Raw genomic sequence first — 25,085 nt, forward strand, 5'->3', positions numbered from 1 at the left:
AGGCAACTTGAGAGTGTGGTTCTGCTCCACCTTTCTTTTCCTATCCCATCCCATCCCATCCCATCCCATCCCATCCCATCTTTGTTATCCAGGGGAATGCCATGTGCCACTGCCTTTGCAATCCAGCTCAAACTTCCATCAGCCCAATTATCTGCTGGATAACTCCAGGGATGCCACAGTAGATTCATGCTCCAGAAACAAAAGAACACGTGGGGAGAATGACAGTCCTCATGGGATGAAGGGGTTGTGCAGGCAACACAAAACAGGAGACCAGCAAGAACTACAAGGTTAACGTTGACATCAGCTCCCCTGGCCCAAGTCCCAGCAGCTTGTTCACCATACAGCGCAGCTCAGCCCTACAAAGCTTTACACATTTATTTGCAGTTTCACTTTTGACCAAAGAAATTTCAATTAAAAAAAGAAGTTATTGTAATACAGGAATGAACTCTATAAACCACATAACCATTTCAGCAGGAGGATTGCCCTAAAAAACGCAAAAGCACATAGCACCTGAATTATTTTTAGGATATGGGGCAAACCTGGAGTTGTTTTCCTGAAGTTGGCAGCATTTCAAGCAGTTAGAAGCTTATGGAAGAGAGGAGCAGTAAATCTAGTTCCTGTCCTCTCCTTAAATCACACAGAGTTATATTTAAATCATAAACTAATAACAAATATCTAGTCAATATGAGGTTATACAATCATAGAGGGGGAAAGGGAGGGTACTTACATATCTCAATAGGTACAAGTATCAAAATAATCTTATCAGAAAAGCTCTCTCACAGCCTGGCAAGCAGACTTTCCGGAACGAGAGAGCTGACAGGAATTACAAACCATCAACAGAGGAAATAAATAGCAGGGTTGCACAACTGCAGGTTTTCCAGAAGGCAGAAAAGTGTTTCGTATGAGCATACATGCCCAGCCCTGCCTGCTGCAGGAAGGGCATACAGCTAAAAGCGAAACTTGAAAGAATCTGTTTTTCTTCTCTACTTTTCAGCGTGACTTCTTGTAAAACACAGTTTAACCCCCTTTTTTGTGATGCAAGGAGAGAAGGGCACATGCATCAGACATTAGCCTGTGTACAGATAAAAGCTATTCTACAATAACCTACAAAAGAACTTATCAACCCATGAGTAATTTATCTGTTTGTCAAAGAAATAAAAGGAACCCACAAGTGAAAAATAACTTATATGAAGCAACACAGTATTTCACCCCCCATACCAAAGACATCAAACCTACAGTACTTATTGAGGTATAACACCTTGCTAGGCACAGCACTGTACAAATGTGAGCAACAAAGGACAACAAGTATCCAGGATTCAGTCTGAGATGAAACATGAAGGTGTTTGTACTCTGACTCTTGTTGAGTGCTTGGGAGTAATCTTGCTTAATAAGAAAAACATGGCAGATAAATGAGAGAGAATTGCACTTTTTTGGTTGTGGGTATTGTTTTGCTTTGTTTTCCTATCAGATGACAGAACTGCTTCTGGATTTCTAGTAAAGTGGAAAGTTTTCGGATAAAGTTATATCAGCAGCCAAGGAAAGATTAGGTTTTTTCCCCAAAGGCTGTACCATGAAGCTGAATCCCTGTTGCTTAAACCAAATAACCAAATATTTGGAAACACTCAGTTTTGACAACATCATCAGTCAACTGTTATGATGTGCTGCTTCCTAAAGTGTTTTACTCTTCAAAGTCTTAATTTGGGGGTGAGGAATGAAACTGAAATGACTTGGTCTGAAACATGACCCTGCAAACTCTTGATGGTATCCTTGATGTTGGTGTGACTCCTGGTTGGATTAAGTGATGAGATTCTTATGTGTACATATAAACCCCCAGGTAGAGCCGAGGCAAATTTGGGGGGTTTTTGATTTATTCACTAATATTATATGCTTTGATAATATCCTTTCAAGGATAACTCGGTATACTTTTGGGAAAAGTCACATCAATTCATTCTCCGGTGCCACAGGCGGCTCCCGCCGTCCCTCACGCTCCTGCCGTCCCTCCCAGGCGGCTCCCGCTGTCCCCTCCCGCCGTCCCTCACAGGCGGCTCCCGCCGTCCCTCACTCCTGCCGTCCTCTCCCGCCGTCCCTCCCAGGCGGCTCCTGCCGTCCCCTCCCGCCGTCCCTCACTCCTGCCGTCCCCTCCCGCCGTCCCTCACAGGCGGCTCCCGCTGTCCCCTCCCGCTGTCCCCTCCGGCCGTCCCTCACAGGCAGCTCCCGGCCCCGCCGGCTTCTGTCAGCGCGCCCACCGTCTGCCTCTCGCCGCCTTCCCGCCTGCCGACGCGCTGAAGTACCGGGAGTGAGAAGTCGTTGGCGGCTGCAGCCGGCTCCGCGCAGACCCTCCGTCAAACACGTGAGGCCCTCTAACCGCAGGAAGGAAGGCGGCCGGAGGCGGAGAGTGCCCTCTCCCGCTGACAGGTGAGGGAGAGAGTCTGGGCCAGGCCGAGGTGCGGGGAAGGGGGCCGGGCCGAGTCCTAGGTGACGGCACAGAGGAGACCGAGATTTCTTCAGTAAATTCCGAGGGAGTTGGCGGCTTCGGACTCTTTAGTTGCAGGTAGAGAGTTACAGCTCTTGAGTCCATTGTTAAAACACTCAAGGAGGAGCCCTATGGTTCTCAAGTTAGGCATCCTTGTTAATGCTCTGTGTCATTTACCTGTCTCTAAAAATTTCTTAATGTGCTGTGTCATTCGCCTGACACTACAAATGGGGATAATAGTGCACACAGAAGGAGACAAAAAAGGTACGATCACAATTTGACTCAAGGTACAGACAACAGCAGTGCAACAGCCTACCTTACAGTTGCAGAAGTCTGGATTTAACCACAGAAAGTTTCCTTCTCCAGTTGGAATTCTCTGAAATCTGTCTCCTGTCCAATACAATGTAGTAAATAAAAACTCCTTCAGTATTTAAGTGAAATTATGTTCAGTGTGACCTCAATAAACCCTTAATGCAGGACTCAGCTGCTGAGCTGGGTCTGCCTGAGGTGTCAGACGTGAACTGATGTCAGGGTCAGTGGAAGCTGCTGAGATCCCGGTTCACTGGGTGCTGCTGAAGCAGAGTCCATTCTTCTCCTTCCCTGATTAATAAAGGTAGCCATTTGTAACATTCATAAACACATGAAAAAAGCCAAAATTTGCATTGATGTGTTACATAGTTGTATACACTGCAGATTTCTCGAGGTATATTGCTTTATATTCCACTGTTTTGCTCAGTCCATATGCATTTTGGAAACCAATTAAGGACTGTACTAACAGGAGCACAAAATATGCTTTTGAATTAGCTTCAAATTCAGCCCAGGCCTTGCGACAGAAAACTGTCTCTCTAGGCAAGTAACTAAGTGAAAAGACTTGGTTTTCCGCTTTAACCAAAGCTGACCTCATGTAACATCTCAGATCCTTTTATTGGTGAAAAAAAGCAAAAGGTGGAACTAAGCACAGAAAGAGACAATTCATCCACCTGCTCACAGAGCCACTTCAAGCTCCTTGGAGCTGAGGCACAAGAGGAGGAGGAAGCACGGATGGATGGAATAACCTGTCATCAGGGCCCTTCTCTACACTTCTGTTGAAAGCACAGATCATATTTCCTAGGTTGTTTTAAAGTGAGCCCTGAGAACTACTTGAAATCAGAGGTCAATAGAGGCACTGTTGTAGCCTACTTCAGTAAGTAAGCTGAGGTTGCTGAACTACTGTGTCGGAGCTGTTCTGGTACAGAAAGGAGGTGATTCTCAGTTTTGAAATGGAAAGTGATGCAGTGATAAACCAGCATTCACGATGCTTGGAGTTTATGTAAAGTGGCATAATTTCGTCTTTAAAAATCCCACAAGTCAAGGTACTTAACTGCAGTGCTGATTCATCTACTCATAAAAAAACCAGATTAAATTGTAAGCTGTTTTTCAGCATTGTTCACTGAATAGAGCTGGTGAGGCAGCACAGGATTGGTGTGTCAGGAACGTATTGCAGTCTAGAAGGAGAAACATTACAAACACCTGCACTGTATGATTCCAGTTAAATGGCTGCTCACTTGTTTCTCTCATGAGTAACTGAGAACTCATTCTCAGGTTCTGACTTTAAGTACCTGGCCTTTTCTTTAGAAAGAGTTTCAGTGCAGTCAAATACTGGCCCTGCACATATAGGGGATGAGATCACAGTGTTTCCAAAGGTGTCTTGGAGATTTTATTTGGATGCCCTGCAGTTCAGATTTTGGAACAGAATTTAGAGAAGATTAAAAAAAAAAAACCAACAAACGTAACCCAGCAAAAATTATTTGTTATTTTTAGTGCCAGTTAAGTACTTGTGCAGCAGATAGCTGGGATTTTTGATAGGCAATGGGGAAATACCTATGAGTTGGTGACAATACTTCCTTTAGGTCTGGCTGATACTCTAGTTGTTGCTGCATTCATTTTACATACTGTCACATCAGTCACTTCTAACTACTACATTTTGTTTCCTATAAGAGGTAAATTTTGATCAGAGCCAAAAGTGTGCTTTGTACATTTGAAATATTACTGCCTACAGTCAGGCTGCATTTGTAAAAGTCCTGGGACCTTCTAGTCAAAGGACTATGGTGTAAAACAGAGCACCCAAGCACAGAGAGTGCTACTTAGTGCTCCATTTTCAGTCCATAAAGTAAACCTTAGAATCACTGCTAAGTGACATATTTCTTCTAAACATAAATCTGCCTGTGAGATCCCATGAAGCACTAGTTGGCAGGAATTTACAGTTGTGGGTGTTCGTCGGAGTTTTCAAGTGCTACATGGTCATTGCAAGAGATGCAAGATTTACTGCTGGGAAGAGTTCAGCACAGAGCACTCTGTCACTTAGCTGTGGTCACCAAAGGAGTCTGTAGCAAAGTGGGGGGAAATGATGTCATGAACTGGGTAGGCTCAGCTCCCTTTCTTTTTTCCAGCAGTTTGGTTATGTTTACTGGCAGACAATTTGCTATGTACAGTCACTCTACAACAGTATATGATATTTTAATGCCCCACTGAAACCATCTTTTTTTGGTACTGCAGTAATTCCATGCTGTGATTCTACTTTCTTCTTGTAGTTTGAAGGATTCGTTTCATCATGACTTCTTTTGAAGAAGCTGAAACTGAAGAAACAGTAACTTGTCTCCACATGACCTTTTACCATCCTTGCCAAGAAGAAAAGATGATGTTTCGTTGCTTGAATTTCTGCAAGCGAGAACAGGTCAGGGCAGATGAAATGGCCAAGTTTGGCCGCGATTCTAATGTCTGCCATTATAACTTAATGGATACTCGTGTGTCTCGGATACAGTTTTCATTGCAGTTTTACAGAAAACTGAACAGCTCAGAATTTTGTTTTGAGATAAAGAACATGAGCAAGAAGACAAAACTGATAGTGGACCAAACAGAACTGGGTTACTTAAACAAACTCGACCTGCCATGGAAGTGCATCATTTGTTTTGGGGACTACCAGATTTTAGCAGAGGTTCAAGAAGGGGAGTCTGTGGATTATTTTGAGACTCACTTACACTTGGCTAATGTGCCAATCTTACAGGAAAGACACCTGCCATCACTGCAGCCTATACCAGAGGTTGGCATTTCTTCGTCCTCATTTCCTTCCCAAGGCAAAAGCCCCATAGAGATTGATGAAAATGAGTTGTGCTAGTGGGGAGAAGGAGGTTGGATCAGATTTTGATAATTTGAAACCTGCACAACTTCCAAAATTGAAGGCTGTTATCTCAGTCCACTTTCTTGACGATTCTCACTGCTACACATCTTTCTTTTTGTGTTCAGCATCGGCGTACCAGAACATACGTTTTGTTCCACAGAATCCACAGATTCTCGTTGCTGTCTTCACCAGGGCATGAGTGCTCCCTGGTCACTTTGCCACATAAACATATGGAAGACATTGCAGCAGATTCAAGAACTGGGACTACGTGCCTTGAAGGTGTATTTAATAGGCATTTATGCAGAGCATAGGGAACAGTCTTTTAGCTCCAGCGTAGGTTAGTCAAGTGGGGACGTAACATCTCATGGCATTTGTTATACTTTGTGCTTTGCTTTCAACATGAAATTCCAAACAGTATTTTCAAGCGTAGGTTGTAATTTCCTAGGCTTTGCAGCTTAGAAACACATTGTCAGCATAGTCCTTTAAAGTTAATGTTTTAATTAACTTTGCAGTGAGTTATATCTTCTATTTTTAAAATTAATTAAAATATGTATTTTTTGCAAGTTAACTACTATGGCTTGAGAATGTAAATAAACATGCAGTCCCAGTGATCGTGGCATGTAAAAATTCAGATAAATTTTATAATAAAAGCATTTGGTTTCCTAGTAAGGATCTGCTATCTCTACAACTACAATCTAAAAGCAATCACATGTGGTGAATAAATTTATTTCCAGGACAACCCAGATAAACTCTCACTGCAACTATTCTGGGCTTTCTAAAAGTGTTATTGCTCCAAGATAAGAGTTGACTAAAAAACTTGGAGCAAGTTTTCTACCTCTCCTCCCCACCCCAAGCTCTCTTACCATCTTGTTTTCATTGAAATATTTCTCCGGTTGTTCCAGGAAAATTTTTCTTTGCCTAGGGACTCACCTTTTCATTGGTACTTGTCTTTTATCAAGTATTTTAGTTTGCCTGAAAGACACTGGAAAGAATAAGACTGGAGCAATAGGTAGGAGTTACCCATCTTAGCATCCCTAAAAATTAGGATGCATTTCAGCATTAATCCTTATGAGAAAAACAGAGTTATAACTGAGGGGAGGACAGTATCACCTGAGATTAAGGTGAGTCACAGGAGAGGCATTGCAGCTGAAACACAGGCTCATGAAGGATTTCATCTGTCTGTTCCTCTCATGCCAAAACTACCTTGTCTGCATGTTTTCATCTCCTTGAACTAGAACTTTATTTTTAATCTTTGGCTTAGATGTGCAGTTCGGCTACTGTCTTGGCACAGGTGCTTGTGTCACACACCCAGCCCCTCAACTTCACAAAACAAACCTGAGGAGGCATCAGTGTGTCACCACACATAGTGCTACTGGTTTTTGCGTGCTTGCATTTTTTTATTCCTTTGGCATGAGTCCTCCTACTCTTTAGTTAGAGCAGCCAATACCTGCAAAGGCAGGCTGTCTTGAAAAAGATGCAAATATAATCTGAAACAAGTTCTTGGGTATACAAGCTTTTACACGGAATTGATCTCTCATAAAATACATGGACTTGCTTAATTTCACTAATTTGGCTCATGCATGAGGGAGGAGAGACTGTTAGCTTTGTTTTCCCAGTAATCAGCTCCTTTCTTAGTAGTGCTCTTATTATGGATGACATGCAAGTGCTTGTTTTGTATTGCTTTGGGCATAAAAAAGGTTCCTAATACTACAGCTAAGCAGTATTGTTACCCAGTTTCTATTCACTGGCCCTATCACACAGGACGTTAACCTACAACACTGATCATATTAATTGCCTACACTTTCTGGGCTATTATCTAAAGAAGAAAATGACAACCCCAATCTCAGATTTTCAAGTGCAATATATAAACAGAAGTACCTATAAATAGTACTTACCAGCGAAAAATCTTCCACTTGGTCTGCAGAGTTCAGAGTGCTGTGTTGCAGTAGATTTTGTATTTGCTCTGTAGAGAGGGGCTGTATGGCTATCCACAGGTTTAGAGCAGAGCATTCCATAAGCATTTCTCCAGGAACCAGGAGAAAAACCTAATCGTTTCCAAAACTAATTGTTTCTACAGCTATATTTATCTGAAGCAAAAATCAACCCCAAAATACATTTTAAAATATAAATCCTCTCCTAGGAGGATCCTATCAGAGTGTTGACTTGACCAGCAGAAGTTAGTTTGACAGAAGAAGAGTTGTTTCACTAGAGGCATACCAGAACATACTTTGTTCGCGAGAAAGAGAATCCACTTCTGCCTCCCTCCAGCCCAAGGCTTCTGTCAGCTCCAGTCATGCACTAGCTCAGGCAGACACAAATCATAGAATCACAGAATCATTGAATGGTTTGGGTTGGAAAAGACCTTAAAGCTCATCTCATTCTAATCCCTAAGGGCACCTTCCCCTAGACCAGGTTGCTCTAAGTCCCATTCAACTCGGCCTTAAACACTTCCAGCAATGAGGCAGCCACAGCCTCTCTGGGCAACCTGTGCCAGTGCCTCACCACCCACACAAAAAAAAGGATATCCTGCTATCTAATCTCCCCTTTTTCAGTTTGGAGCCATCTCCTCTTGTAGTATGACCACATGCCCTTGCAAAAAAGTCTCCTGTTTTTTTGTCAGCCTCTTTAGGTAGGGGCAGGCTGTTTCAGTAGCAGGGCTCCATGCTTCTCACCTCCTCCATTATCGCAGCTTGTTAGATCTTCCCTTCCAAAGCAACAGGTCTCAAGAAGGGATATTGCAGAATCAGTAGTTAGACTCAACTATTTATTTTTTAAAATCTTCCTTAGCTAGTGATTTTAAATTTGGGTAATGTTTTAGCAATTCACCTTCACATGCAGCTTTCACTATGTACCAGACCGCGTAACCACAAAACCAACGACAGATAAAACACTGCCAAACATAAGACTGACTGAAAATTTTAATGACTTCTAAAATTTGTACAGATACACATTTTACAGGACTGTTGAATCATTTCACAAGTTGTTTATATCGTCTTTCCATTTCTTAAGTTTCCACAGATAGTAACCATAATTTCCGAAGTCCGTCCATGTGCTGCACAGAATTCTGAAAAGTGGAATGCTGTTAAACATGGCTACAAAACATGCCCACCACAGTAAAAGCCTTCAGCTGGAGCCAGATTCCTTTTTCCTAAATGCTTGCAGGACTATCAGCTAGTTTAGTCAGAACAACTTAACCTCACGTTTCCTAGTCAGTGACCACTGCAGGGTTAAGTTACAGTTTCATCAGGTAAAAAAAGGTGTTATTTACATGTTGAGAAAGTTGCCTTCATTTCCATAGGAATATATTATACAAATAAACATTCAGGAGAAGTTACACAGTAGTAGCCTATGCCAAACCAAAAAATATACATCTGATGTGTACAAATTTTTAAAGCTTATTACAGGCCTTGCAATAGTAGATAATTACATTAAAATATTTTCAATGACATAGCTACAATTTAAATTAATAAATGGAATGTTATCAAAATTATGTTCTCTGTTTATTAGTGTTGCTATTTGTACCAATTTAATCCAAGTGTGCAGTATTTTTGTTCATGTTATCTTGAAGAGGGCCATGCTGGAGTGCCCCTAACATTATCTATAGGTTTAGATCTAAAAAAGGGACACAATTTGCACTAACAAATTCAGTTCTGATGACGATGCAGACTGACTGCTTAAAATAGGATGTTGCTTTTACTCCACACTGGTGAAGTTACACCCTGTCCCCCTTTTTTTCAGGGAAAAACAAGACAGCTACACAAAGTAACAGTAGAGGAGAATGGCTTTACTGAAACTTTGGGAAAAGCTTGAGATCTACAAGCGCTTTGCCCTTTCTCTTTAGTGAATCGTTTATTTGGGGTTTTTTTGGTAAGTAAAACACATCAAATCCCAGGGGAGACCACAGGAAACATTACACCAGATTTGCAGTAACTGAACACCTCCTTGAATTTCAGTCCATAGCAGCAGCATTAGCCACCCAGTTTAGAGGCACGGGAAAGCTAGAGCACTTAAATACAGTATTTTGTAACTGGAACTTCTTGTTTTTCTTTATAAAATGCAGCTATAAGAATTCAGTCTTTAGGTTCTTGTTCTCCCCACCCCAACAGCAGAGCAATAAGCCCCAGTTTGCTCAGGGAACAATCCTTCTCAATCATTGTTCCAGTCGACAACAAAATAGTTGTAAGGATCATGGAAATAACAGATGTTGGTCTGTTTGGGGTTGGTGGAGAAATCAAGACTTTGGTCCTCCCCGTTCTCCACTAGATACTGGTTAAAAATTTCCAGTTTGACACACAAAGTATTTTTATAGTTGTTACTCTAATCTAGCACACGCTTACTAAGTCTGACATATTATACAACATAGGATCTTACCTTAACCTGGTGATTTATACTACATTTATTGAGGTTATGTGCTTAGCACTATGTGCTTAGCATAAAGTAATTAAAAAAAAATGGAAAGAGGACAACACAAGGCCAGGAAGACTAGAAGCTAGACCAGGAAAAATGCAATTTACCATGTGTGAAATCTGTTTTGCAACTGGCTAAATACACCCTCTAAATAGCTAAAGAACAAGTCAAAAAGCACATATTGGAAATAATTATTTTTAAAATTATTTTTCTATATTCAAGTATTAGATAAACTATATAAGACTGTTTCTGAGATAAATGTTAAGCCAATGATGAATTTTAAAAACAAAATCAGTAGAAACATCACCCAGAAAAAAAGGCTAGTTAAAATATAGATATGTCAAGCTATGAAGCTTAAATTAGTGCAGACAATTTTATATTAAATCCAGGTATCCAGAAATATACACAATAGAATCATCCCAGTTCTCATAAAAGTTTAAAAGGTAGATGATAAAATTGCACTTAGTTCTGAATTAATTCAGATAGCAAGTCATTCCCATTCCTTGCTGATCCAGTTATAAGAAAAAAGGGAACCATGTTATAAAAGAACAAATTGGTTTTGTACATTCTATTTCACTTTTCAACATTTGGTCATAAACAAGGGCCAGGCAGTTTCACTATCTGTCTTGGTGATCAGAATCAGATGTCCTTACATCTGACACAGACAAATCTAGTACAGGGTTTACAAATCCCGCATATTCTGAATTGCCGTTATCATCCATTTCGGCGCTGACAAAGTCATTCTCCCACTCCAGTCCATTAGAATCATCAGAGGCTGAAGCTGGATGACTTCCTGTCTTCTTGCTATTAAATTTCAGTGCCGCCCGGAGTATATCTTCTTCTGTTTTGGAGCGTTCTCTCATTGGAATCATCCTGTTCATGCCTGTGATTTAAGACGACGTTTATGAGAAACATGATTTTGAGAGAAGTACTTTTATGTTTGTTTTCACATTAGAAGAAACAAGAAAAATCCAGATTCCAGTACTTTCACTCCTGAGCATCACCGTACCTTTTTTTCTGGTAGTAGTGTTTACATTAAATCCTTAGTTTGCAGTCAGACTGGGGCCAAATGAACACATATGTCAGCCATGTTTTAGAGAGTTCTGAGGGAGACTGGCAACATAGTGAAGCATCTCACTAGCAGTGTTTATTTCTCCTATATATGCAGCCTACTGCCCTGTATTATGGGCATATAAATACTACAAGTAAGATTTTTGGTACTGTGCCATTTCCAGAAATGCTGAATGTCTGTGGAAACCTGTGATACTTCCAAAACTTACTGACAAACAGATGAACCATCATGATGTGAAACATTTTAAACAGCAGCTAAAACTTATTTAGGTATTGGGTGCATTTGTCTAGGAAAGATCTTCAGTTTGTCTCAAAAGGTATATTTAATTTCACACAAAATAAGGCAAAACATTGGTCAGAAAACTGCACAAAGGCATCAGAGATGCTATTTAATTTGTCAGTAGCTATAGGCTTTCTGACAGTGTATCAAAAGAACCTCTCCCACATCACTGGAAAGGAAAAAGGGAAGGATTTACAGTGTTATCATCATACTTTTTGTATTTCTGTATGGTCCTCTTTATAAACTGTAACACTTCAGGGCACTAACTATCCATCTGCAGTATTCCAATCCACAACCTCATTTCAGTAGTACCATTATAGAATGATTATACACTACTGTTACTACCTAGTTCAGGATCTAGGCAATTCCCTGTTTAGAACCACATCATTTGGCAACTCTTCAGTCAAACAACATCATCTTTTGTTACTATTCTTTGTTTTTTTTAAAGTGAATATACTTTCAAAAACACTAGTTCTCTACTGTGTGTTCAGCTCCTGTACAACTTTATCTGCTAACAGTAAAAATGTGAGACTAGACCATAAATGAATATCCTAGATCACTAAACCCCACTCCCACACACTTAGTTTGTGGAATTGTTCAGTCTTCACGGTAGATTCTGAGAGCACGCACAGTGCCTAGACTTCTGATCCTGAGCAACCAATCAGTTCCTTCACGATTTAATACACTTCAGTTGGGCCAGATCTACCAAGAATGTACTGAAAACTACTAAAAGCCCTTGCAATGTTTACTAGTACTTCTTTCAAATGACTTCATTCCTTCGTTTGCAGACATTAAGACAAGTTACATTCTTGGGCATAAGCAATCTTCCATAGGTTACCTTACCATCTCTTCTACTCAAGCTTTGAGGTTACTAGGGAGAAAAGATGCACAGTCATCACAATGAGCAACTCTGAAAAATTATTCCTCTTTGTAGAGCCCAAGCTGGTAAGAATCAGAAATGGATCTATGTAGTAATTTTGTTCTCTTTTTTCAGGCAGATTTTGACACTTCCCAGCACTTGCTGTTTAGTTACTTCAGAACCAGATGAATACTTTTAAGACAATGTGACAGTGATAAGAGATCAATGAATAGCAAACATCACAGCTGGTTAATTCTACACACAAAATTCAATTTCCCAACAAGAGGGATAACACAAGGCTGTATGCAACAAGACCCTCAACCAGTCAGAAGGACAAGGCAATTTTGCATGCAGGTATGCCTGGTATAGACTGAATCTTGCTCTCTTCTGATCTGCAGTAGTTATCTAGAAACATAGAAAGTTAAGGTAACACGGGAGTGAGAGGACAACCCCATTTGTAAAAAAAAAAACAAGGAATGCAATTTTCCCATTTCTTAAGCACAGAGAGGAATTACAGAGTTCCCAGAGCACTGCTTCTGCACTGATGCTAATGACTCTGTGTAAAATCCAGCATACTTCAGCATATATGATCCTGCCCTAGCTTAAGTTCCTCTTTAATGCTAATAGCTCTTGCACAAACCAGCTAAAAAAAGACGCTGGATATTTCTGAGGAAATCTGTGAAAGTTAATTCTTTCAAAACAGGTTTCTGAACCAGACATTTTAGTGTTCTCAACAGTACTGAACATTTAAACTAAAAATTGTGGAAAAAAAAAAATGAGGCAGAAAAAAAATCTGCTATGCACTGACAAAAGAAATTCTAGCTTACTTTTGGTGAGCTTTTCAAGACTCTGTCTCAAAATTTTGGATTAACTTGGAGACAAAGACAAGAGATTTTTCAGATTACTGAAGAGAACAGAAAAGATCTGAAACAGCAGCAGCAATTAGGATAGTTGGGATACTCTGACATAAGTTTCCCATAGAAGCTGCAATAAAAGTCATTGGGATTTAAAGAAACGCTTCCTGAAATGCTTCAGACTCCTGGCCCACTTCCACATTTTTAACAGAGAACAAGCTGTTTCTTCTGCTGCAACCTCACAAGAGGGCAGCCTTTCTTTACCATTAGATTTGTTGGCAGTTCCACAAAATTCAGGTAGAGGCAGTAACTGAAGGTTAGAAAGAAATCGATTAATTTATTAGGCAGATCATCACATTCATCAAAAGAACCAATTTTCTAGGTTAAAAATAATTTGCCATTTCATTATTACACACTTGACAGAAATTCCAACATCATTAAGTTTTAAATCGCCTCTTTTGAAACTGACAAATTTACAGTCACCACAGTTTAAACTGTCAGAATTTTAAACTTTTCAGAATGAAACAGAAAGGCAGAATAAATACCTTCTTCATCTTCCCACTCTAAATCCAATGAAGTGCTGTCATCATTTCCACTCGTCGACTTTGTTTTGGTCATTAAGTCGCAACTGCTCTCTGTGTTGGGTGTCAGCACTGTGGCTTCAGAAGAAAGTCCTTCATAAAAAGCCATTATTTTAATTCATAAACATACTTGAATGTGAGGTTCAATACACAAAACTAAAATTTCAAATAAAGTTTTTATTGTGCTTTGTGCCCTTTAAACCTCAGGAAAAAATACTTCATCACTTCAAAGCATATACAGCAGCTTTTAGTATACAGCTATCACTAAGATATTGCAAGAGGGCATTTTGCAGTACTGCCTAATAAGAATTCCAGAGATATTTTGTAAACTGTAACCTGGACTTGTGTAAAGCCTTGCAAAAAACCCCCCAAACAACCAACAACAGAAAACAACCTTCCCTCCCAAAAACCCCAAACTAGTGTTTCCCGAGAATTACCATCAAGTCTCCAGTTCCTTAGTGACTGTCATTCATCAACATTGTTTATTATATACGTTTCTTTTCCTCTAAATGGTGACTGGAATTTTTAAATACAGGCAGAAAAATCCCATCTTGTGCTTCATCAGGAAAAGGTTAACCATTAGTACCGTTCTAATTATTTTGATAAAAGATTATTTTAAAAGCTATATGCACACATTTGCACCTTTAATACACAGTTAGGTTTTACTAGAAAAAGTTAACTGCGTTGATATTGCCTCCACAAAGATGGTTGGAAAGCCTCAGTAAAAAAATTCATACACAAGACTGATTGTTTACAGAACTTGCTTTTGAAAACTGGAATGGCTGTAGCACAACTTGTACATGTTGTGTTTTTCAAACACTTGAAGTATCAGAATTAGAGAAGAAAAGAACACACAGACGTGTGTGTTTATATGTAAAAAATATTAATAAATTGTTTATCTAGAAAAAGAAATAGCAGTCTGTACTCCTCAGGGTCATTTAACAGTTAAAGGCATGGTTAAGAAAAGGAAGACTTACTACTACTTCGAAAAGCTTCATACTGGAATTTTGTATTTCTTAAGAAAAAATCAAGGTCTTCCTCTGCCACAGAGCTGCAAGAACAACACAGATATTGTTTTTAGCTTTATAAACCTTTAAAGATGCCATAAAAGATACATGAATCTACACAACCCCTAGTTCTACGCTACAAAGTGCACAGACCTTTAACTAAAATCTTTATAAAATTATCTACAAAGTGCCTTTCCATCCCTACTCATCACATTCATACACTTCACATCACAGGCCCAAGTTTTAGTAGCACTTTCAGTTAAAAATAAACCAACTTCTGTCACAAACTAGCTCTTCCCCTCTCATCCTTTGTTGCTTTAAATAATGCCACCTTAATTTTTAATTCCTTGTTTAACTAACTTAAATTCAAGTCCAGCTACTGCAGTCTTTTCTAAAATCTGGATTTTAGAAATCATGACATAAAACTTCAGCTTTCACCTCTCCTTTCTAACTATACTCACTTAACTGAAAATCCCTCCTTCTATTCCATTCAAAAATAGGTATTTGATTTTAGATATTTCTTCTAAAATGACATATCATTCCACAGGGTTTGGGGTTTTTTTTGGGGGGCTGGCTTTTTTCCCCCCTATTTTTTTCCCCCTAACACTGAATACAGAAAGTGGTAGCCAAGAGAACGGAATGAAAAATATTAATGAAGAAAGAAGCAGACTATACAAATGATTCAACTCCCCATTTGATTAGGTGCATTTTGATTTGGCATTTCAAACAGGCTTCTGAATAATAAAAACATGATTACGTTAGCCAAGACTTTATAGAAAACACAGTTTTAATATAAAACACTAGATTGTTTGTGTGTTTATATATTAGTAGCTGAGAGAAGGTTCCATTTTGTATGTATTAGTGTAATAACTAGAGTGAAAATCAGAATGAATGCTAACCACTCTCTAGTTTTGAGGATTAATGGTAGCCAGATTGCATTCAGTAACTATTTCCTGTGAAGAAAACGGCAATGAATCAAAACAACTCTGACCTAGAAATGCTGCATATGTAAGGTTTGGAAAACATGCATTTTTTTTTTTTAGTGAGGGGGAGATGAGCAACAGGAGTAAAATTGGTCACAGTTCTCAAATGTAATTCATAAAATTTTGTATCTTACCTCTGATGTTCTCCATTATTAACAACATGAGCCCTCTGCGCTATCCTTTGCTGTCTACGTTGCTACGGAAAGAAGTAAATTGTTGAAAAAGCCAAATACAATCTCTGGGAATAATACTTGATACACTAAGCATTCCTTTAACTGCAACATTAGAAGCAGCACTGTCCTGGTCCTTGGAGCAGTCTTAAGTACAACTCATGAAAAGGCCAACTTTTATTCAAATAAAGGTCAAATTTTATGATACTGAAGAGACTTGCGGTGCTGTTTTTCATCTCAGAAATCTCTCAATTTACAAAAAGGTAGCTTTGTGAATACAGCTCTCAACATTTTCACCTATTTCATGCACATAAAAAGGCATCAATTTGTTTAGAAACATGTGATCACCATCTCATTCATGATTGCATCTGTCCATCTCTCTCTCTATTGTCTTCTTTTTTTAAGCCACACGTACTTTCAATGCACAACTAACATTTGGATTATAATTGACTTGGTTTGCTCTGTGTGTAAGAAGAGTCAGCCCACCACTTAAAAAGAACTATTTCCTACAGGTCCTTTTATCCCTGTACAGAGCCATATTGCCATCCCCTCTGGTTGTCTGCATCAGCACTAAGTGCTTCATTTATATTAATAAAAGCTTTGTTGCCTTCCTGGGACTGAAGTCTTACAGGACTTATAGTCTATACACTCTTAAGGTAGAAAGCTTTCATGGTATCCACTAACAGAATGAAAGATACAAGAGACGAGCCATAAATGCACTTATTTTGTAGCTGCAAGAGGAACAACAGATGTCATGGAAGTGGGGTTCAGCTCAAATTAAGTTGCTTAAACCCTAAAACCTGTCTCAAGTTTTTTTTTCCCTACCTTGAAAACATGGCAGCATAGAAACTGAGCACATCAACTATGTGAGTAGAGATAAATCAGTTACAAAATAGTAATTGTTCACTGACTATGACAAAGACTAAGATAGAAATGAATGAGATAGCTGTATAGACCACTCTGATACATCTAGCTACTGTAGTTTCTGAAAAATCTACTTTCAGTCTTAATGGAAGAGCTGTTCCAGCAGAAAAACAGCAGAAGTATATAAACCAGAATTTTTAATGTCAGCTTTAACTTCATCTTAAAATTGCTCATTGCTGGGTAAATAGTTTTGTGAGATAACTGCATTGGATCAGCTAGGATATTTCAATCTCAAGATGGTGATGGCTTCATTTCTTGGCACACTTTCCATCTTGGGTATTGAAATAAGTATCAGAATAAGCAGATTTAAACCAGTAACAAAATAGGAACCATTGAAGAAAAAGAAGTATCACGTAACAGTGGTTATAGTTGAGAAGATCTAAGTATGCAGGGAGAAAGAGACAGGAATTTGTCACCACCATAGTTCACAAGTCTGTAAAAATCCATTACTAACATATGCAGCAATTTTCATATACTCACATAATACCCATTTTAATTATCTTCCCATTTTGTCAGGTCACATACAAATACCTAATACTCTAAGTTCCAGGATACACATGTACTAAAATTTCTCTGCATGACATTTTTAGTAGGGCAACAAGCCAAACTAGTTTTTAAGGGGATGCCATACTTCCAGTGAGAAAGCCATTTTTTTCATTAAGAAGATTGCTGCTCACAAACAGCCAAGACGTAAGTCACATCTTCAAAAATGGCTTATAGTTTATTTAGAAAGGTTAAATGGTTGATGCATATGTATACAAAAATGCCTCCTTAAAAATCCTTGTAATCCTTGGGGGTTTTTGTAAAGGAAATAAGTGGTACTAATTTTACTAGAGGAGGGAATTAAAGTCTCTATAATGCATTCTATCTCAGGTCCTGACTAAAAGAGATGCACATTAAAAAATACAGAAAGTCAAGTTCTCGCACAGAATGCCACAAAATGCCCCCAGCTAAAGCCATAAAACAATCTATTTTTGCTCACTTTATAGACCAGAAGTGTAAAAAAAAAAAACGCAGGCAAAAAAAAGTCAGAAACAATTAACCCTCTCATATCAAATGTCAAGAGGATAGAAAGAGAAATGTGAAATGAGACCTATATTTAGCAACAGAAATACTAGATAAAAACTCAGTCATTGCTATCAAGCTGGAAAGAACATTTCCAATTCCCTCTTCTGAATCTAGACAATACAGTAGGGTTAAAGATCTCTCCAATAGTCTGAAGTGTACAGTGGGTTTCTCCAATTAACCTACACTTAATCTTTTGAAAATTTACTTCTGATGGAACACTTACCACATGTCTAGGGGACTGTCTCCCTGAACATGCATACTACAATTGCAGCTCTACACATGAGAGATGAACAGACAGCAAAAAGTGAAAATGGTCTTTTTAGCATACACACTTCTGGCAAGCTGAAATTTGTCTGAGAGCACATATTTAACAGCTTAAGATAGCAAAAATATTAAATGCACCAATCACATGTAACACTTTGAACTGCAACATGAAAACCATCAGTAATATATGCTATCAGGATACAGAACAGCATCTGTTTACAAAGAAAAGCAGGAAAACATAACGTGGCTTTTGTTTTGCTTGAGCAAGCTCCAGAAGCATGGACACCAGACATCTCAAAGTAGGCACAGCTGTATCAAATACAGACGACAGTTAAGTCATTACTGGACTTTGGCTACTACACATACGACTCACAAAATGACAGAACTCAGGTTGGAAGGGACCTCAGGAGGGCATCTACTCCAACCTCCTGCACAAAGCAGGGTCAACAGTAAATTCAGACAACTTGGAAACACAGGGGTTCATGTTAACACAAACCACAGAGATAAGGAACAATTAATTGCATACATACACAAAGAACATTTTACTAAGTCTAAATGATATCATAACGTGTGCTTAATTTCAGGGTTTTTCACTAGAAAATCATCGTAGATCACTTGACATTACAGATCAGTAACTTTTACATAATGTAAGAAGCCTGTTAAGCTGATTATAGATTCAAATCATACATCTCTCATTCAAAATCTATACTTGGCTACATAAGCCACTTCAAACAATTAGGATCATTTTCAGCTGTTTCAGTCAGCTGTACTTTCAAATCACGTATTTCTTTCTCTACTGGAATTTACAAGCCAAAGCCATTTCCTCATTATGTTTTCTGAGATATAAAGGATATTAGGAAAGTCTGCATACACAGAAACAGAACAGAAGCTCTGATATATATTGGGGTCTTTTTCCCCTCACCTCCAAGAGCTTTTTCTGCTTTGCTGCCCTGGCTGCTTCACGTTGTGCAGCATATAAAGCCTCCTCTTCTATTCTTAACTTCTCCTCTTGTAAGGCTAACTGTATATGAACAAAATAGTAATGGTTAACAAAAGCAGAACCTATCTATCTTCCTATGAATAAAGCTGTAAGTTCAATAAAACAAAAGAGCTATTAGAAAAGAAAAATAAAATAAAATTGACTATAGCTAAAACATTTTTCTTCGTCTGCCCCCCACCAAACATCCCGAGAAATCCCGTAACTAAACATTACGCTATTGAATAAACATCATTACTAGTGAATTGCTGTAAATGCATGTTGTATTTTATTGTGAACGGCAGAGTGAAAAACTTAAATCTTTTCAGTTGCATATTTCATTGGTACTTTAAGAAAAATCATTCTCAATTTCTTCGTAGTATACCACAGCACAGTTCTTTAATTGCTGCAACACACTAAAACAAAACTACAAATTCTGGGGGTTTTTTTTCCCCTTAAGAAAAGCTTTGAGAAATATTGAGCACAAGAAAAGTTGAATCAAGTGCACTCCCCATTTGCCTTTTATAGAAAAAGATTTTTTTTAGAAAAAAAAGAGTTCAAATTTAACATCTCAGAGAGGCAGCCTATTCATCCAAATTTTCAGCAAAGAGGTTCTTAGAAAGAATCTCTGATGCAAACAGCTGCGCAGCAATCTCTTTGTGTCTCTTCTAGACTACAAAATATCAACTGATAAACAAAACCCAGTTGTTTTGTTCAAGCAAATGGAGTCTCCTTGGGTTCACGGCTGATCTTAACTACTTGAAAAAGAACAATTATCCATACCATACTAGGCATCCATAACAGCTTACCTCTGACTGAAGTTTCATATCAACAACTCTCTGCTTTTCAGCGATGGAGTCATAATGTCTGTCTTTCAAGTCAGCAATTTCTTCCTCAGTCAGAGGTCTAGAAGCATGGGAGAAACACAAAAAGGCTCCATCTATTATTTACACCTGACAATCCTAAGTTGCACTTCAACATATCCATATAATATTTCTGGACACTCCTTCAATGCAATTCAACAAGCTGTGCCTTTTGTCTGCTCCCCTGACAGCAGAGTTCCAAAGTTCCAGTTTACTCAGGACAACACTGTCTCTCATTACTCTTACGAAGCATTCCTTCTATCTGTATAGAAAGCATACTTTTAAAAACATTGTTTGCTAACAGAACTACTGGAACAGAATCATTGATATCAGGGGTATAAATATCACTTTTTTTTAACTTGTATTGGTCCTTTAATTGTAAATTGTTCCCCTTTCACCTGTTGCCTACTTTATTTCCACTTTGACCTACCCAACAAGCAAGACTGCAAAAGCATTACAATAATTGTAAGGTTTGCTCTATTGCTTCTTTGGGACAACTGACAGGGAAAAACATTTCGGGAACTGTCAAATGTACATAACACAAGACGTCTAGAATTAGATAACCAAAGTATACCTTCCGGTGCCTTCACACATTTCCTGCAGAGCAGACCTCTAAGCTTCTATTGCTTACGTAAATACTAACACTCACAAAAAAATTCACTGGCTTGCAGCACTAACACCAATGTAACTTGCATTATCATCTAAACCGTTTTGATGTGGTAACACATTAAGGTTAGTTTGACATGCATCCTTTCCATGTATCTGACAATGAAAAACACAGAAAGGCTTTTGACAGGAACTCTGAAAAACTTCCTAGTCACAGTGGAAGAGGTCCTGAACCAAAATGTCTTACCTGTGACTGCTTCCTGGGCTTTCCCCCTGTTAAAAACAAACAAAAAAGAGCTTTTGAGAATCCCATCAATCAACGAATTTTAAGATGGGGAAAAAAAACCTCCATGAAATCAGTTTCTCCCATATATTGCTTTTACAGCTGGGGGAAAAGAATCCCCTGCTCTAGTGTGCATTTAAAAAAATTCTTGTTATGCCATCAACCAAAGTGGCTAATTAAAATAAACAATTACTTCCAGCTTACTCAATTTTCAGCCAGTTTACCCATAGTTGTTAAGACAGAGTTCTCCCAAAGCTTTCCTTAGCAAAGCAACCCAGTGCTACTTACTCATACAAGAGTTACACTACTGGCAAATTCTTCAAGTCTTCCCATCTCTCCCCCTTTTTTCCTGTCTTTTTATTTTCTTTTTGTCTTCTTAATATCCATAGGGCTCTCCTGTGAAAGGATTACTTCCCGTACTCCTCCAAATCAGTTCTCTCTTTGCTTAGGTCTTTATCTCTCCCAAAGGGTTAAATATTAATTCCCAGGGCAAGTAAAACTAAAAAAAAATGGATTTTAAGTCTATAATATAGCTTTAAATGGGAGAAAGATATAGATCGTGGAACCATGTTTTGCATGATGCTCCAGTACCTACCTCATCACTTTCCACGAGGTTCTCAAACTGTGGAGAAAGAGTAGTAAACAATCTTTAACATTCAATAGAACTAGTCACTAAACATACAGAACAGATATGATTACAGATTTCATCTGTCTTGTAAAAACACTACTCCTGTGATAACAGTGGGACTGTAATGCCAGTTATGAAATGCTCTACTTCCAAAGAAAGTATTGATTTTAGAGTAGAATCTTTCTTCTTACCAACATCTCTTTTCTTAAACATTACATTCTCCTAGAAGAGTCAAAATTAAAAACTATTCACACCTTTCAGGGCCCTGATAAAAATGACATTTCATTATCTTATAAGATTGCTAAGAATTCTGTAAGACAAGCAGTGGAAGGAATGGTATGGCTGTGACAGATACCAAAGCAACCACTCAACTGAAAAATGTAGAAGACTTAAGAGATACAGTGCATGTAACCTCCATCTTATGTGGCAACTGTGACACTTAGAAAAAAGTATTTGAAGATGTATTTAATTTACAGAAAATGCAGAGTTCTGGGAAAAACAAACAAGCAACAACAACCTCCCCCCAGCTTTGCGCATAAGAAACTAAAGGTCACTAAAGGCAACCTAACGCTTAATGACAGGACGCCAAGAAAAGCCTAAACCAGACAAGAACACACAAAGCATTCTAAGGTGCACACTCATCTAGCAGAAGTTCCATTATCACATCAAAAACAAAGCAAATGGAAATTCTCTGTACTATTTTCAGTATGGTAACCTTACATGCAGTCAATACATCAACCTCAGCGGTCAGTACCTACCGCAAGACTCCGTACTGACCTGCATACTAATTGCCCTAAGCGGAATATGAGTAACACTTTGGGAGGATGACAGAACCTTCTTTTCCCTATCATATTTCTGCTGCAAGAACACTCTCACAACTGGAAGCTGTGTGCTAAAACAGATTTCATCCCCTCTATGTACATCTGCCCCGTTTCTTAAAAGCCAAAGCAGTGATTACAGTTATTAATATTATTCTCAGTAATGGGGGCAATTTGAAATGTCTGGAACGTCCAGATCATAAGAAAAGCTCAAAGAAAGTAAACCAGGTTATTCTGAGGATCTTAAGTTATACCAGTTAACTTTATACTACCCTTGGAAAAGAGGGGTGATATGCAGTTGCCAAGGTCCTCCATAGTGAACAAAGTGGACTACAAATGCAACTAACCCCATAAGCAACTACCCTGATGAGTACCCTCATCAAATGGTAGCTTTTTGTAGAATCAGGTTTAGGATCCCTCAATCAAGAACTAAAATATCCTGCACTTACGTAAGTGGAAAAGAAAAATGACTCCCAATAGAGCAATGATGAAAGATGAAATAGACTTTGGAATGCTCTGGTGCCAAGTCTCAGATCGCCAACGGATACTTCTTTTCATTCTAAGTGACTTATCTAAATGAGATGATGTATTAATGTTCTGAGGCACTATCTTGCCACTCAGAGCAGCAGCAATTTGGTCTGGAATAACACAAAATATTTCCCTGTGCATAAACTGCAAAAGGCTTTGAAGTTGTTGCTCAAATTCAGCTTTTTTCCACTTTTATTTAAAACAAAACAAAGCACTAGAAATGGAAGCACTCACCTCTATAGTGAAGTGTTCTCCTGTTGAACATGTTCTAAAATACTTTGATCTGGAAAAATAAAGCTGCAATTACACTAAAGAACAGTCTTTCATAGCAAAAGAAAAACTAGCCTGTTAATTTTAAATAGCATTTGAAGCATATTGAGTATAAAAGAAACATAATATCTTTATTTATTAAACACATTTACGTGTTAACCTGTGCTCTGCATCACTACCCGAGCAGAAAGAGACATGCATCCCAGAAAATACGTTGTTTTCCCACCTTTGCACAAACATAGCAGCCTGCACAGATTTTTGACAACTGACCTCAAATATCTTTCTAGGCTGCTGCTTCTGGAAAATCACCCGTTGAAGGGACTACGAGCATCCCTGTAACCAGTGAGTCTAAGCCAGCCCTGGTAAGGCACTACAAAGTGCCTTACCATCAACCCTGCAAACTGCACAAAGCCAAGCAACGGGCTCGTTTCATCATTCGATGGCGTTTCATCAGCTGGAGCTGCCAAGCCATACGCTAGGTATATATGCTATTTCTCTCTCCCGCTTTCAACCTCCCCGCGCTGCTGCCGGAGAGGGCCGTCTGAGGGGCGGCAGGTGTTCGCATCACCTACCGACCCACCTCGCCTCCCGGCCGGGCCCAAACCAGGCGCCGCGACAGCCACCTGGCCTCCTCACCTCAGCTCCTAACCCAAAGCAACCCAATTTCCAACTATCAGAAACCCCGCCGACCGACGACGAAGAGCCGTCTTAGGGCCCTCCAACTCGGCCGCTTCTCCCGCCGAGGAGGAGGAAGGCGGGAGGGAGCGGGGAGGAAGGCGGAGCCGGGCGGGCTCAGCACCTCCCCGCCCCGGGGAGGGGAAAGGGGTAGCCGCGCTGCCTGCTCACCCTCCGCCTCGCTGAAGCCGGCTGGCTTCCCTCCGGAAGAAGTGCCCGCAGCACCACTGCGCCCAGCAGTTCCCCATCGCATCCTGGGCAGCGGGGCAGCAGCTCCTCCTCCTCCACCCTTCAGGCGGGTTCAGACCGCCCCTGCCATCAAGGGCGGCGAGTAAAGAGAGGAGGGCGGAGAGGAAAGGCAGACGCTGCCCCTAGGAAACAAAGGGCCAGGCGGCGGGCGGAGGCTCCTCGCCGACAGCCTCATAGCCGCGGCCGCTGCGCAGAGGCCGACGCCGCATGCCCCGAGCGCTGGCGCCGCCCCATCGGCAGCGGCCCGCCCCTTCCCGGGCGCTGTGGGGAGGCGGCGGCCTGAAACCGCCCCATGCAGCAGGAAAAGGCGGTATCCTATCAAACCTGCGGATATTGGAGGCTTTTCTCCTTAGGATGCGTCCACAGAGGTATTTATTTCCCCTCCAGGTGTCGTTTCAAGGGACGACACGTTACGAAAAGGTGAGGTGGAGGCGAATGAGTTGCTTCTGTAGGTGTAAACCAGGTAGGGAAAGATCCTGTGCGGAACCGAAGGTGTTCAGGTTTTGTTTTCCGGGAAAACAGGGCGAGTCAAAAGAAAAAAAAAAAAGGTGGCTTACCACAAAACTGCCTTGGAAAGAAAGCAGTGACATCTCATTATCAATTATGTTGTTATGACCACATGCTACATGTGTGACTTATTTTTCAGTATTATTTATTTTATTCTTCTCCATTTTGTGTGGTGAAGAGAAACGGGGTATATTGTGAAATCCTGGCTTATGTTTGCTACAGCTTGCATGCTGTATGTGAACAAAAATACCTTAATTAAAAAAACAAACAAAAAAACCACCATTGAAATTTCAGCCCTTAAAAGATCATTCGGGGCACCAGGCTACTTCATCCCTAACTTCTCTAAGTCACTGGACACTTCATTATCAAAAACATTAAGTAACTAGTTTTCAGTATGATTCCATATAAACCCCAGTGATTAAGCAAAAGGGGCTAGTGTTTGTCTCCTTGAGGTTTAACTACAAGAAGTACAATGGATGATTCTGGCAGATACCATGATGTCTGAAAATTTCTAGCAAATGACGTAGGAAAACAAAATCAAGACTGACACTGTGTTGACATCCTCTAAATTAACATTTCTGAGA

The 25,085-nt window shown here is 39.7% G+C and overlaps 3 protein-coding genes across 3 annotated transcripts in view; 1 reads left to right on the top strand and 2 right to left on the bottom strand.

Moving 5' to 3' along the window:
• ALPK1 (alpha kinase 1) overlaps positions 1-775 on the bottom strand; it is a 46,230-nt gene extending 45,455 nt beyond the window's left edge. Inside the window, exon 1 of the mRNA XM_061992661.1 lies at positions 728-775. The gene's annotated coding sequence lies outside the window, so the exon portion shown is untranslated. The remainder of the gene's footprint in view (positions 1-727) is intronic.
• Positions 776-2,150: 1,375 nt separating this feature from the next.
• On the top strand, positions 2,151-6,167 carry TIFA (TRAF interacting protein with forkhead associated domain). Its single transcript, XM_061993725.1, has 2 exons — positions 2,151-2,415; positions 5,044-6,167. Exon 2 carries the CDS (start codon positions 5,064-5,066, stop codon positions 5,625-5,627), a length of 564 nt encoding a protein of 187 aa, XP_061849709.1. The 5' UTR covers positions 2,151-2,415; positions 5,044-5,063; the 3' UTR covers positions 5,628-6,167.
• Positions 6,168-8,530: 2,363 nt separating this feature from the next.
• Positions 8,531-24,219, bottom strand: AP1AR (adaptor related protein complex 1 associated regulatory protein). The gene is made up of 10 exons (XM_061993115.1): positions 23,917-24,219; positions 23,035-23,083; positions 21,422-21,448; positions 20,791-20,816; positions 19,884-19,980; positions 19,021-19,119; positions 15,807-15,868; positions 14,660-14,733; positions 13,647-13,775; positions 8,531-10,920 (listed from the first exon to the last, which is right to left on the bottom strand). Exons 1-10 carry the CDS (start codon positions 23,991-23,993, stop codon positions 10,655-10,657), a joined length of 906 nt encoding a protein of 301 aa, XP_061849099.1. The 5' UTR covers positions 23,994-24,219; the 3' UTR covers positions 8,531-10,654.
• Between the last annotated feature and the right edge of the window lie 866 nt (positions 24,220-25,085).

This window comes from Colius striatus, chromosome 3, assembly GCF_028858725.1.
Source record: "Colius striatus isolate bColStr4 chromosome 3, bColStr4.1.hap1, whole genome shotgun sequence".
NCBI lineage: Eukaryota > Metazoa > Chordata > Aves > Coliiformes > Coliidae > Colius > Colius striatus.